Source organism: Zosterops lateralis (assembly GCF_965231275.1).
Source record: "Zosterops lateralis genome assembly, chromosome: 1".
Lineage (NCBI taxonomy): Eukaryota > Metazoa > Chordata > Aves > Passeriformes > Zosteropidae > Zosterops > Zosterops lateralis.
In genome coordinates this window covers 18,459,767-18,475,932 of record NC_139762.1, presented here as the reverse complement: position 1 = coordinate 18,475,932, position 16,166 = coordinate 18,459,767, and the positions used below count along the sequence as shown (strand labels likewise).

General features: G+C 37.9%; 1 protein-coding gene across 2 annotated transcripts in view; it reads right to left on the bottom strand.

Moving 5' to 3' along the window:
- The window catches only part of ARHGAP21 (Rho GTPase activating protein 21), a 113,338-nt gene that overhangs the window by 64,794 nt on the left and 32,378 nt on the right, over positions 1 to 16,166 (bottom strand). For both annotated transcript variants that reach the window (XM_083864747.1, XM_083864748.1), the window contains exon 2: positions 3,612 to 3,794. In XM_083864747.1, coding sequence (XP_083720873.1) covers positions 3,612 to 3,794 — 183 coding nt within the window. The remainder of the gene's footprint in view (positions 1 to 3,611; positions 3,795 to 16,166) is intronic.

Sequence of the window (16,166 nt, the reverse complement as noted above, 5' to 3'; positions counted from 1 at the left end):
AATTAGGTGAACTACAATGAGAAAGAGATTTGTACTTAAATAGCTGTTTTATGCAGGAACCATGAAAAGATAATAGAACTTAGCAAAATACCCTGAATTTGACCTAGACTTGCGCTATTACATATATATGGAATGCTAAATGAATTAGATATAAAAGCATTATATATATATAAAATAAAATATAAATAATTTAAATACAACATACTAGCATTCCATTTTAAAATATGCAGAGACATTTCCCTGAATTGATCATAACCAATCATTTTCCCATGGAAAAAGGATGTCACAAAAAAAAAAATAAATCTACTGAAGTACTATTAGAAGTTTATGTAACAAGACAAGTGTGTTTCAGGACTCAGAGCAGGGCCTGGAGGCAGATCTGCCTAGATCTCCTTCCTTGCAGCAAGTTCTTCAGGACAATAAACAAAAAGGCTTTCCAAATGAACAAAGGTTTTATTTGACTAACAACTAGAACACTGAACTTCTCAAAATTTAAAAGCTCAACACCTCAAACATACCTAAGCAGAGAACAGGTTATTATAAATTTTATAAAGTAATGCCCACTCTTCTCCACTTAATAGATCCTCTGTTCTTTGCTTCCAAGAAAATCCACCTCAGTGGCTTTCCAAGCAGCAGCATCGTCCGGCATATAGAAAGCTTATCTTCCAGTTCTCATGGAATACGCAGCTGTGGTGTGATCTTCACCACACCCTGCAGGCTAAGAATATTATGCTCTATGTCCTAGAGATCACACTGTTCCCCCTTGTGAAGAACCTTATCATCCTCTTCCCAGAGGATTCCACCTGACCTATTAACAGCTTTTTCAAACATGCAAAACATGGGCAACCGGAGCAGAACTTTGAATGGAGACATTTTCACCAGTATTTCTGAACTGGAACCTATAGTAGGTATTAAAAAATAAAATATATATATATACCCACAAAGAATGTAGAAAGATTACTCAAAAAAAAGCACTTTTAGATATTTTTCTTTCTCTTCACTACCTCTACTAGTTCATGTTGATTTGTAATAAAATTTAAGAGATCGTAGGGCAGACTTACATCGAGGGGGCAGGGAGGAATTAAAAAACAATAAAATTAAAGGAGTTGGAATGCTTTTTACCCTAGGGTAAACAACAGAGACTTCTGCACTGATCTAGAGGGAAAGCACCAGCATCACACTGACACTTGTGATAACAAAAGGGCTGTGGCTCTAAGGAACAGGTCAAGGGTTCAGTGACTCCAGCTGTTATGTCAAGGGCATCTTCAGCATCCAGCTATTATCTCTGTCTTACATCAGCAGTGGCTGCATCCTCAGGTGTGAAGGAGGGACAAGGCTACTACAACATTAAGAACAGTCAGAAAACCAAATCATATATTGTTATTATACTCCCTTTGAGGAGTGCAAAATGAAACATCTGTGACTTCTGAGGCACTTACCATCTGGATCAATGAGGAAAGAGGGAGGAATGATACTTGAGTTTACAATCAATGAGAGAGACCGTAATTAGCTGGTAACTTTATCTGATCAAAGATCCTATTGAACAGCTGAGAAATGAGATTTACCTCACATTATCATCAGGCTGACAATAGGTGAATTTCATTCTTTTGTACCATAACTTAGGTACATAGATTTCTACAAAAGCCACTTTATGGACTTGTAAGTAGTAATTTGGAGAATCTGTTCCTTTTTTTGCTTCACCTCATGGACATTAAAAGGTAGGAAAGCGAATATAACCATTCAGGTTAATTAACAGAACCATTCAGGTTAATGTAACCATTCAGTACAAGGGCTCTGTCCAAATGAGCCTTACCATCTTTACATGTAGCTAAATCCATGAATAAAGGTGTTACAGTATCCAATCATCTCATTTCCTTTTCAAAATTAGACAGAAATAGGAATGAATGAACCAGATTTTATTATGTCAGAGAAGAAACAGCAAAAAAAATTAAGAAGGCAGGAAGATCTTTCTTGCAGAAGAAGAGGGAGTTAAGAGCTTCAAGACAAGTCTTGAGATTTACAGGTGCTGGACTCACTACAAACTGCTTGGGTCTCAGAAACCATCAGATATGAACAAGAGAAGACTGACATTTCTTTTTTATAATGCTCTTCCCTTGTGCCTGTCTCCTTTTGCATGAGAAAAACATGTTGACTCCCTCAGAGGCATCTAGTGATGGCTTTCTTCCAGAACATATCCAGTCACTTCTTAGTAAAGGAGGCAAATCTTGCTCATGCTGTTTATTTTCACCCTCAGCACAAGTAGGGGCTCTTGTTGAGAGATTCTAACAAGTGCATGTCATTTGTTCAGCTCAAAGCTAAGGATTCCCCAGCCTCCTTCCTCTGTTTCACACTGAATTCAACCAGAGGCTGCTATTACCTGTGCTCAACGACAGAAATGCTGGATCTGGATCACAAAATACTGCTAATAGTTTCACTTCCACGTAACTTCAGTCACTCCTTGTCAAGGAAAAATATTGGGCACTCAAGTGAAGGCTGAATAGCTGCAGTGAACTAGAAATATGTGTCAACTTCCTTCCGCAAGGCTTTTTCTACTTCAAAAGAAATCTTACAGCCACCAAGGGTAGGCAAAGACAGACAACTTTACTGAAAGACACCTGCAGAGATACATGAGTCAATTAACTTCATGCTCTTTCCGGAAAGCTTCAATACCCATTCCCCAGCTTGGTAACAATTTATACTTCTGCCTAACTGGAAAAGCAAAAGCAAACCTGAGGGATAGCATGGCTCATGAAAACTATTACACTTGATGCCTTTAAAATGAGCAAATGTTATTTGAACTCACTAGGAAACACCCTCTCTCAATTTTCAAATTCCTCTCATTATTAAATGGACTTTTTCTCAACACCCCATATTACAGCAACTTCCAAAAGCTTCAGCCACAGAAGAGAACATATACATGCTTTGAGCAAGGAAGACCAATCAGCTACTTAACATTCAGATATTCTTGTTTTAATTTTTTTAAAAAGTAAAACACTTAAAGAAAGTTGTCTTTTAATGTAGGCCAGTATAGATCTTGTATGTATCTCTTCACTAATAGAGAACTGCAGATCCTATTTTCAGCAGAAAGAATGTAACAGAGAAAAACCAATCTGTCTTTCTAATGTACACTAACTTTAGGATATTCAGTTAGAAACTGAGGCAAACATTCTTCTTCATCTCTTAATGTGAAGGTGTGACAAATTTCAGCTGGGGAGGGGAATGGAAAATACCAACAACAAAACTCAAACATCATACCCTTCAAGTCTACACTTCAGAAGAGGTACAAACTAATTAATGACACTGGCTTTGGATAAAAGAAGAATCTGTACAGAGAAACACCTTCCTGTTCTGCAATGACCAAAATTCTTACCCACAATACAAATATTTTTAACTGACTGACATCCTCAGTCAACTAAGGATTTTGAACAGATTTTATTTGAACAGATCAGCAAACAGCTATTAAACAATGCCATGAGCCCGCTCACCTTACAAGGGATCTTTCACCTGTGTAAAACAGATCTATAAACACATTTATTTTCAAGGAAGCTGGATTTTTGACCCTAAAGGGTACAAGGCTTTATATAAAGTGCTTCATTATTAATTCCACTTACTTTAAAAGAAAATTGAACTGCAGATTCCGGAGGGTAAACTATGAAGTGTCTTAAGGTGAAGCCAAAACCCTGAGATGTCCTCCTTAGCACGACAGTTTTAGGACCAGGCCAAGAGAAAGTTTCTTCCTCCTCCGATGGTGATATAGCTTCACTCTGCTCTTTTCCATCTTTATTTTTTGATGCCTGAAATAGAAAAAGATATGCAGAGGAGTTTTAATTTGGACCATTGAAAAATAAAAAGAATACAATAGTAAGAATTCCTAGACATATCTGTACACTAGAAAATAGAATTTCTCCCTCCATAACCAAAAAAACTTGATGATCACTAGCATTTTCAAATGTGTACACTAAAGCAGTACACCACTGCACCTCTGGTCATACTGCACATAGAATAACATTTACATTTTAAATGAGTTAGATATTTTAAAAAAATCAAATTCAACAATGAAAGACTTGAAGGAACCACAAGAAATGTGTGCAGGTTGCATGCTTTATTTGCCTTCTATTTAGAGAGAAACATGTGACTTCTCTGGGACCCCACTTCTGGCTGTACATATCTCACATACACAAGTACAAAACAAAGTTCTGCTTCCCAACAATTCAGGGATGATTTTCTTGACTAGTACCTCCTCACTTAATGCAAGTAAAACAGAACATGCAATTGGTTAGACTTCTCCAGTAAGACATTTTCCTATAGGCATATCTGTGATTTCACCTTTGCTTTTTCCACCCTTGGCTATCTTCTCTGAACATTTCAGTATGCAAATTGTAAACACAAAAGTAAAAGAGTCTCCTTTCCTTTTACAGTCCAGCTGCAATCCTTCCTCTCTTACAGAAATAAGCAATCTTGGGTGGGTTTTTTCTTATGGATAATTTTATATAACTATGACTCAAGCAACATATTAAAATATTTACCTTCTCAGCCTTACATTAAAAATTTTCTATTTCAACTTTCAAAGTGAGTGCCACACCAGCACTCAAAGGCAGGAGACACAAAGAAAGCATGCAAAATCCTATGACCCTCCTCTAAAGATTCTAGTTCAACGATGCGTGAAACAAATTTAGATACCAGAGCCTATAGCCTATTCAAAGGGTATTCAAACAGAAATAATAGTCTTCTTGTCCTCCAGTAGCTCTGCTGCTGTGGCTCAGCAACTGGCTGATCCCTGTCAGAATTTACTGCTTGGTTTTCTCCCTGTCCTACTTCAAAATAATCTCATTTGCTTCAGTCTTAGAGCTAGAATCTCAAACTGCAGTGTTAGTTAGCAAGGTGGGCTCAGCCAACTCAAATCAGCATCTACAGATAAGAGAGCATTTCCACTCTAACCACAATGAGAGCAACACATATTACTACAAGGAAAGTACTGCAGCTCCTTGGTGAGAGTTAATCCACCAGAACAACATTTTGCATTCAGGTATGCAAAACACAACACATTTGTCCATGGATGCTACAGTCTGTCCTCAGAAATCCACATCTTGCTGATGTCCAACAGGGAGAACCAGCAAATACTAGCAAGTGCTTCAAAGACCAGCCTCCCTACCTCCAACAACCCTATTTTCAGCAATAAAAAAACAAAAGTGGACACTACAGCCAAGCCAAGCAATGGAGCTGCTTCAGGAATAAGAAAATATGGACAATCTATCCTGACAGCCTGCTCTTCCGAACAGCCTGGATGAATTAACAGCAGATTTTGGAAAAAGCAGTTATAAGTATCAATGATTCTTATCTCAGCCTAGTCTGTCCTCATCTATCATCTTCATTCATGTTTTAAAGTGTTAGTGTGAAACCAAGAAGACTCTGCAATTAGATGACTAATGAACAAAAAATTAGTGAGCACTGCCGAACTGCCAAGATGAGAGGTTTGAGTTTAAAGTTCAAACAATGCAAAGATTAGGGCAAAATTTACATAATCCTTTAGCCTAAGGATGGAGTTTGTTATTGAGGTGTTCCTAACCACATTGTTCAGCTTCTGAACACAAGAGCATTTTATCAGTTCTGCACAAATAAATGTCGCTTTTCAGGCTTTCAGTCAAGACACAAGCAGAAACTGGAGCCAGTAAGAACATTTTGATCCTAGTAAACTGGCAAAAGAAATAGCTCCTAGTAAAAAAAAATAATATCACTGGCCTCTAAAAAATGACAGTGATTTCCTCCATCAAATGACTCACAGCAACCCATCTATTTAGTATTCCCTTGCAATCTTTTGTTTCTCCTCTCAGATTTTTATACACAATGCAAAGTTCCAAATGATCCAACAACCACAGATATTGAAAAATGTTCATTAGCAAATACCCATAGTTAAAAATAGGTAAACAGAAAGCTTAAATGTACCACTGAAAAAAACCTCAGTCTTCAATATACTTTCATCTTTTTTCTAACAAAAACCTCCTTAATTAGCCAAAAGGTAGTTTTAGTATATCTAACAACTGATGACAATAATTAACAAACACAAGTACTGTAACCTCAGTTCAAAATACAGCCATGCAGAGAAATTCACTGGCTTCATGAAACAGGAGTTTCAGCATTTCAGTGTATGAAGAGAACCTCTAATTTCCTTGTAATTTCATGTAAACTTTTAGCATTCATAAGTTACTGAACTAAACGTTACTCATAAACTCAGAGTCAATTATTTCTTGAAGGAGCAAACCAAAAGGGAAAGGTGAACTTCATGCCAACCTTGGACCCCTTCAAGGTCTGCCAACAGGGTAACAGAAAAAGCCAGTATCAGTACTAACTGTGAGGCACGTTCAGTAATAGCAACTTTCAGCCACCACTATGAACAAGCAAGAATCTGATTTATAAAGAGAGTCAACATCTGTTGAGTAACCCTGTGACACTTCCAACCTCAGCACACACACCAGAATGTCCCTTGCCAGAAAAAAGCTTTAAAAAGGAACAATAAAAGCTCTCAAAAACATAAACAAAACAAAAATGCAAGACAGCAAGCAAGGAACAGATGATGTTTAGCACAGGCAAGTACACACCACTGAAGGCAAAGTCCCTACACGGTTTTCTTTGCAAATCAAATATCAAGTTACAAATATGTAAGTATCTCATACCCATAAGGGAATCTGTCTTTTGGGTAGAGTCATTTGCATTACAAGAGATAAAAAAATGAATGCTTCATTTTCATATAAGATCTAACAAACCAAAGATTATTGCGCCATAGCCCTTACTGAAGATCTGTATGTTTATTTCTCTATAGACTCAGTCCTCAAAATCAAAGTCAGAATGCATACAATCAAGTTCAAGGACTGAAGAATCCCAGGCTACTAAAAATGATTCCAGCATCATTTCCCTGGGGAATTTTTCATACAAGGTTTCTGCACAAAGTATCTCAAAGCATAATTTCCTGTTCTGTGCAATTGCAAGGACACACAACAGATGCTTCAGTGCACTGTAAAATGCATACCTTGTTTTTAATATTATACTTAACCCTTCTTTCTGAGCAATGAAAACATCAATGAAAAATCAGACGGCACTATAAAAAAACTACAGGAATTACTGGCTGCTTAACATGAAGTAACAGAATTATGTAAAATCAATAAGTAGCATTAATATTTGTAAATAATATTATTTCCAATTAAGTCTCAAAGCAATAGTTTCCCATTATATCAGTCTAAAATAACTAAAAAAGCAAACACATCCAGCCTGCATGCTCTCTAAAGCTTCTCTAATTTTTAACCTTCTGATCAATTTACAGACCTGTACTGTACAAGCTAAAAATCCTTACATGACAGTTGTAGGCAATTGAAGCTATAAATAAAGAATAGTCATCTTCATTGTCTAAATAGATAAATAGGTATGGTCTAAGTTCTGAACACTGTCTTCATAGGTGAAAAATTGTGAACACAAGAAGTAATTGATATATTGCACTATCTATTCTGGAAAAATCATTCAAGCCCTCTTAAAGTTGGTATGAGCAACCAATTTCTATCTTTATTTTGTTTGCAGCACCTAAATTCAAAAATATTTCTAAAGAAATGGGGCATGGGACTGGCATTCAGAATTGCTATCTTTTTTAACTGTTTTGGTTTTTTTTACCATACAGAATGCTTCACAAATAAATTATATAAATAAAAGTCTCATTGTAAATGTAAGAGTTTCCCAGACTACATTTTTCAGAGTCTACATCTGTATTTAAAAACCAAACTAAAACAAACATACAAAAAAACCCCAATTCTCAAACCAACTAAATAACCTCCCTCACCACCAGACCATCCAGGGGACTTTTCTATCAGTAGCTGGGTCACAACACAGAGACTGCCTGTGCTCGGCAGCACCTGCTTCAGCTGCACTTAGTAAATGTTCAACTTTTAGCTGATCTACCAAGAAAAGTGATACCTGATACAGCAGTTCAGCAAGAGAGATACATGCTGAATAGAAAATGAGCTGATGTTACTTGATTTTACTGATTCAACAGTCATCCTATGATTTTTAGGGCTTTTTAGTAACTACTAAGATAAGCCAGAGCAAAAACCCATAGTTATTATTATTGATCCCTAAAACCTTTCTGAGACACTGACAGGATATTCCAAATGCTCTAATAATAGCTGGACTCACTTGAAAACAAGGATATTTCTCGTATAGGGTCATCTGCTTTCCCCAGTTTTGTACCCAGTCACTGTCACTTAGCTAACTGCCCTGTTAAATATCTGCTATTGCAGAGAAAGGCTTTTCTAGAACAGCCTGGCCTCATTTTAATGTGACAATGAAACAGGCTCTTTAAAAAGCCAAAGAAGAAATAAAAAGGTCTTTTCTGGCTAAGACTACAGAACGTGTAGGAAAAAAATCCGCCTATAAGGCAGACATATAAAAGATTATACAACCTTTTCTGAGATACATTATCTCCACCTCATTTGCAGCATAGGAAAGCATATCCAGCACACAAAGACAGCCAGTATTTTATCTTAGTAGATAAAATACCTTCTTACCTGAGAAGGGGGATCACTCACACAAGGTGTAAACTGAGTCCTTTTTTTCAGTTCTCAAGCTAATAAACCAAAATTTCAAGTGAAATTAATTTCACATTTATAAAGCTAAATACCATGATCATGTAATGAAACAGTCTAAAGATGTAGTGAGGTAATTTCTAATGCGTCTTCAAACTGGAATGTACAAACAGCATCTTACACAGAAGTTATTCCCAGTTGAAGAAAAGTAATTACTGACACAAGGGTGACATTTTAAGTAAACCCATCTTCCAGGTATTCAGAACACAACCTTCTTCTCAAAACAAATAAATTAGTTCCATCACTTTTAGCCTCAGGAAATATAGTTACTTCTTACTGAAAAAAGCCATTGCAAAAAGACCAGCAGGAAACCTGGAACACAGAAAACCCCAAACCCAAATCATTTTAGGCCTCTGTGTCCAATACCCACTTGTCCAAACTTCTGACTGACTTGTATGTTTACCAAAATTTGTAATCTTGCCCTGAATAGGTCCGATGTTAACGGAGACCGAAATTCAGGCAGGAAATAAAACCTGTCACTTTATATACTGACAGTGTCCTTCCCTCAAAGAAGTTTCACCATTTTATGTCCTTGAAAGATGGCTACAGAATGTAATCAACAATATTCTCCAAACCCACGTGGATGGACAGAAATCAGTCTGCCAAACTGGTGAGTTATGAAGAAATCTATAAAAATCCTCAATGTAAGATTCTGGATAGTAACTGACATCATAAAAAAGGCATCTAGAATTAGCAGAAAGCAAGAGAGGCAAGAAAAAAAAAAGAAAACAGAAAAAAAAAAAAACCTGAGAAAAACACCAATTGAATATTTAACAGCTGTACATGCTAGACTTGTTAATAAACTCTCAGCTGAATTCCAAAGACGCGTGCAGCAGTGCATGCATAATACCAAGGTTGTCCTGTCTTTACTAACATCAAAATTAGTGCGCAGAGATAATTAACAAATATCACAAATGTTTCAGTATTTTTAGTGTCAAACTGGAGCATTCATTTTTGCATACTATTCCAGCGTCACCTGTCACACTAAACAAGTAACAAGGTTAAAAAAAAGTAATAATGTTTAATTTATGTATAGATTTAAACTGATGGCAGATACATAATAACCAATAATTAACTGTTCCTACCAACATGCTCTACCTACTTCAATCCAAAAGTACATCCTTTTTCTTGTCTACCTTTTAGAAATACAAACTTTACCTGGCCATGGCTGAATGTAATCAATGCCTGTCAAAATGAACTTTGCCAAGCAGAAATAAATCACTAAGTTAAAAGTTTCCCTCTATCTATGAGCTGAACTCTCAAGATACAATTAAAATGCAATACAGATTCACAGCACAATATACTCAATCTAACAGTATCACCTATACATTTATGTGATTGCTGACATTTACTATATGCTGATACACGGTAGTGAAATTAGTTCACTCCACTGAGAAAGCTTTTATCTACAGAGAGACAAGCAACAGCTTCCCATTATAACAGTGAGAGTGTTCCCCAAACAGAAAAATCAGTCAGTTTGAGACAGTGATGTACTGAAGCACAGAAGAGTTTCCTACCCCAGAACATATCTAAGGATTCCTCTTTGCAGAATGGGCCACAGGGAAATGGATCCCACTCAGCAGATCTGACTGGCAGCAAGACCCTCAGAGCAGGAGAGAGAAGATATCTGTCTCCATCCTGTCCACTTCAGTTCTATGTATTTAAGAAAGCTGCAGGAAGGACTCAGTTGCTCGGTGCTTGTAACTGCTGAGTCTGTTTTCAGTAGTTACCAAGAGGAGGCTGCCTTGTCATGAAGCACCTGAAACTGGAAATGCAGATATAAACAAACCCTCAAAGCTCTAAAGATCAAACAGCTACAGAACCACACTCACCACAAGACGAGATGTGTAGATAAACACAGCCTGAGTCCACACACATAAAACCATCAGCAGACAGCATTAACAGAGACAGATAAAGCTGCTCTAGTCAGGGCCCTCACTCTTGGGTCACTGCTGTCTGGTTTTGGAACTGGGGGCACAACCCTTCTTCCATGCTACAGTTCTTTGTGAAGTGGGGGAGGAGGGAGGGGGAAGAAAAAATGAAAGAGTTTCCATAGAAGACTTCAACTCCCAAACTCAGAGAAAGCATCAGCACTCAAAATCACCAGGGTCCCCCTTCACCTCTTATCAGGAAAGTGTAATTCATGCATGAAGCACAGGATATTTACTGAGACTCTCTTGTATTGCCGCTGACTGGAATGCACTAATTGAAAAGGGTAACAGAGGGAAACAAACTGAAAAATTCAACTATCACTAGAACAAGATGCAAATCCTTTATTAGTACAAGTGGAGACTTACTACAATTAATCGTTCAATATCAAACAACAGGAAAATAGAAATAGATTATTAGTGATCACAGTAAGACTAAGGGGAGGACAGGCAATGTCATTCCTCCTGTTTGCTGCTCACCTGGGTTGGTGAGCCCCCAACAATGGCAAGGTGGCCTCCATGAGCAGCTCTCCCTCTCTTAGCCCCCTCATGGGTCTTGCAGAGACCCACAATGGGACAATCCAGAGCAAAGCAAGGCAGTAAAGACATGAGCATCACTTGATGGAGGGACCACAGGTCTAGGTGTGTCCCCCACAGGAGGCCACCTCATCACACCATTAGGGTACTAAGCCTGTGTCCTTTTTGGTGAACTAACCAGGCTGAATTCAGGCATGCGTTAGAACAAAATCCTGGGAGCAAAGCTACCTGTCTTTTAGGACTGTGAATCTCACCCAGACAGAATAGAAGCTGCTCGATAACAAAGGCAGTCGCTGTCTGCCTGTGGCAGAGGTTAGTGAGGACACCAAACTTTGAAGTGCATCTCAGGACTGAATACTCTAATTCAGTAAAATATATAAATCATATCCTCAAACTAAGACCAGGTAAGGATAAAGGCAACTAAGATGGCAATACGTAATTACTCCCAGTGTATGAAGTAAGTGGGAAATCTGCGACCTTTCAAAACCAAAGCATCTGTGCCAGCATGGCAGATGGCTGGCAGGCACAGGGAAGGAAACAAAATTCTGTCAAGCACCATGCAGGCTACAGAGCTGGCTTGGGTTTGGAAGCAGGACAGAGGGATACATGTTTCTGTGTACTTTCTGTCTACTTCTGTACTACTAGCGTTGTAGTAAACACAGTCATTCCAAGGAGAAACAGTATTTTCAAGATAAAGGGATTTCAGTTCTCATAAAGGTCAAGGCATACACAGAAAACAAACAGTAAAAGCCTCCATGTGTGCATGTTATTACACAGCTCAAACTTGCCTTACTGCACTTTACTGTTAATGAAAGGCAGCTCTGTAAAGCAGTTCATGCTCATGTCAGTCTCATTGCTCCACAAGACCTAAAAAGCAAAGCTGAAGGCTATCTACAGCAAGGATGATCTCAAAAATGTCCCCTCCATGTGTCTGGTCAACTGACTGAAAATTTTTCAGTTTACTTGGCTCTGGATTAAAAACAGTAACACCCCAAGTGGTTCTGCAAACTGAGCCTAGCTAGGCGTATTTGCTTGAAGGAAAGCAGCTTTCAGCTTCCCAGGCCAGGCGAGATTGAGAAAGTTGTTCTACTTTGAAGTAAGGAAAATTCCAACTTACTAAGTCTGTCTAGACTTAAAATAACTTTTTTCTTTTTCTACACAGCACAAGCTCTGGTTTTCTCATACTATAGTTCTGATAGCTGGACCTTTTGAACAATGCTCTCAGTTTCACCAAAACCAAGACCATGTCTGGTATGACTAGTGCTCTGCCACTTTTCAAACAGGATTTCTCCACACTTAGCCCCTAACCCGTGAATTACCCACAAACAAACCAGCTTTTCAGATCTCCCTTTAAACTGTAAATACTACCAAGTTCAGCATATTTCAATTCATTAATCTACCATATGTCTATTTTAGTTTTATATATGTATATACACACAAAAAAGTATCCTATGTTGTGTGTGTACAGATATATATATACATATATTTGTAGTAGCTTGTACACATCCAGAAAGTGTATTTATTGACTGGATGCTTTGCAAGCTAATTAAGTGCACTTCAGTTCAGATAATAATTTATACTGCTACAGAGTAACAGTCCATTTCAAGCAACAGCACTGAGACACAGAGTAAAAAGTATATAATGAAAAAGCTTCACAGGACAGAGATGCAAACAACTCTCACTATGTGTTTTGTTTGTATCTTGAATTTTGTTATTCATAACAACAAACATGGAGTTCATAATATTAAATTTAGTCAGAAAAACATTAACAACAAAGAGAAATTGAGAGCTTCCTTGTTTTCTTATAGACCTATTAGCAAAAGCCAACCCTCTTAACAGCTACATCCTTAAACTGGAAAGAAAGGAAACATCTGCAGGGCTGGTAGCTAGCACAACAGCAAAATATCATGTGATCTTAATTTAGCTAAATTGAAAATCTTCCTTCTCTACTTGTTCTGTCATTGCTTGTTAAGAATAGGAAATTCTCTGTCCTCACCTTACAGTGTAATCTGGAAATATCAGAGACAGGAGACAAAGAAAGCATACTTCTGCTCCTCAGCACTGAAAAAATGTTTGAGGTTACTCCATGCAAGACAAAAGAATCTTCTCAGCAGTCTGACAGAAGCGGTAAGAGCACCTTGCACAGTCGCCAGCTGTGAAGAGCTGCCTTATACTGCCTCTTTCAAACTATAGAATTTTTTCAGGTCCAAGACTATGAGCTGCCCTATGACCCACTCTGCTTCCTACAAACAGGGAGAGAACAGTAAGAAATGCCACCTCTGTCCCCAGCTAAGTACACTACTGCAAAAATAGGAATGGAGTTTTAGTGAAGTTTGTACTCTTTTTGCTTTCTAGAATAACCCAGGCTTTACCAAACACACAAGATACCAGATAGTTTCCACTACACTTCCACCATAGTATAACCACAAGCGTGTTTGGATGTGAAACAGTTTTGCAGAAGCCTTCAAGAAAACCGAAATCACTGCAAAATGTGAAATGACCAAAATCACCTGCACAGACTCCATTCCAATAACCTGATGCTCCACACTTGAAACTATTACCAGTCCTGAAACTACCTACAGATTTCCTTCCCTTCACAGTGTCTTCCTCCACTGTAGCCAGAGACTACAGTATGTCTTGGATCAAAAAATTCTTAACTCTACAAGGAACACAGTTAAAGTTGACCAAACCACCCAAGAGAACAAACACTTTTCCACAGCTTCTTTGTCTCTCTGGTAAACCTCTATGCTGACTAGGCTACTCCAGGATGCAGCTACAATACTGAGCAGCTACTATACTACAATACAGTAAAGGCTTTACTGCTTTTGAGCTAAGCAGTGCATCCTTATACCTGCTCTCTATTGAATGCAGGCATGAGGCTGACCTTCTCTTATTGAAATCACTGAACTTTTCAACATAAACAGAATATGTACATTTGTGTTCTTAAAAGAAGAAAATGAGGTCATTTAGAGACTCGACACATCATTTCATCTGCATAAGCACATCACTGTACCTGCTGGTAATTCAAGCTGTTAAAGCTTAAGCTCATTCAACGCTGCACTATGGCAGCTCTTCCTGGGATTTTATTTCATGTATATCAGAAAAGTCTCTTAACCTGCCCAAAGCCAAACAGAAGGCTTTGGAAGATAGAGATTTGATCCTTCAGTGTCAAGCCTAAACAGGAACCTTAAAAACATGATTATTATATGTGGGTTATTATTCCAGAATTTGACTTCGTTTGCAGAAGAATTACCTAGCCATATGAGAGGAGTTTTAAGAAGAACTGCATGGATCAAGGCTAAAAAACATCACAGGAATTATAACACAGAGTACATGGCTCAAAACACCACAAAAAAGACCAGTCTGTCAAGATTCTTTACCTCCCCACACACAAAGCATCCCTCTTAAAAAACCTCTAAATAAATCTACATACAGCTTGAGATACTCAATGTTAAAGCTTTCTAATACAATGACTTATTAATAAACTCCTGCAAACTCAACAGTTAAAAACAATCCTGGTCCTGTGTTTCAAGACATTTAACTTCAACATTCTCTATAAAGTGCAAATCAACACACTCTTATGTTTCAAAGTCCTAAACTTGGAAGCGAAAAGCCTTGTCCATTGTAAAGCAAAATAAAATAAAATTAGCATACACAAACACAAAGCCACATATCCAAACACCCAAATTAAATTATGACCAACCTCTACATTTGTAATCAATTGTGCATATGTAACAGAGGAAAAGAAGCAGCCTTTTCAATCAATAACTTCTTTTACAAAGATACAATGCACAGGAAAACACTTAAAAAAGGAGTGTGAAGTCATTAACCTGAAAAAATGTATTAAATCTTTATGCCCAGAGATGTCACTAAGAAGATAAATAGGAGAAAGTTGTCCACAGGATTTTCAGTTTAACTGCAAATCCAAGAGCTTCTGAACATTGGCTTACAACATGATCATATGTGACCTGCATATATTTTCTCACAGTTTGCATTGCATATGTCAGTAAGAACAGCTGATACAGGTAACTAAACCTACATTTGTTTCTCTGTCTGGAGGTTGGAGTGGGGAGAGAGAAGAAATCTATTTTAACACAAATCTATTTGCTTATTTAAAACCTACTTGTCTTTGCATGTCCATTATTATGGCTTGAATTGTTGCTCGAGTTGCCAAGTTATTTCCCTGTACCTCTGGACATTACAAAATGCTTCTCCAGCAATGTGAATTTCCACAATGAGTTAAGTAACCAGCTGTTTCATGAAATGATTTTACATTTTTTGCTTAAACTGAAAACAGCAAACCCTGCACTGCTACCAGACAGATTTTTATCATATTGCCTCCCTCCCTCTCTGAGGCAGCAGATGAACAGAAGTAAGAGCACAGTAAGATAATAAATATCACATTTCAAAACCATTATCAGCTGCAAATATCTCAGAAGAAATGCAGAGACCTTTGTTATTTCATCCTCCAAGTGACACATTTGGAAGATCGAAAAGCATTTTTAATGTTAATTGAGATTCTCTGGAGGAAGGGAAATAGCTGCAGTGCAGCAGCTGCTGCAGTACTGCTGCGTTCTGGGGCTTGAACAAAGGTGAGAAAGGCAAGAGCTGGGCTTGCACCACAACAACACATTCTCACACTGCCTGCAGTAATGAACTCCAGCTAAAAGAACAGAAATCAGACACCTTGGCTGCTAGGTCACCACATAACAACAAACCTTCATGTACATCAAAATAGACTTTGATGAGAAGGTTTTTCCAAGACCAACAACTGTAATGATGAGGCCCACCCCATGCAGTGAAATTTGACCAACTGGAAGTTTACAGAACCTGCAAAATACTTGCCCCTGACTGAAAAACCCAAGATTGAGGTATTTACGTGGCTGAAAGAACTTTATCATTACTTTTAGAGGCTAGGATGCAGCAGTGAGATTAAAAAAAAAAGAAGCCTGATGCAGTTAATCAAAGAACCAGTGAGAACAGGACATGATCTGCTCTCCTCCAACTAACAGAAGTCTGCTCAGAGCACAGTGCTGACCTTATGCTCTGTGCTGGTAAGAAGACAACCTACACTCAA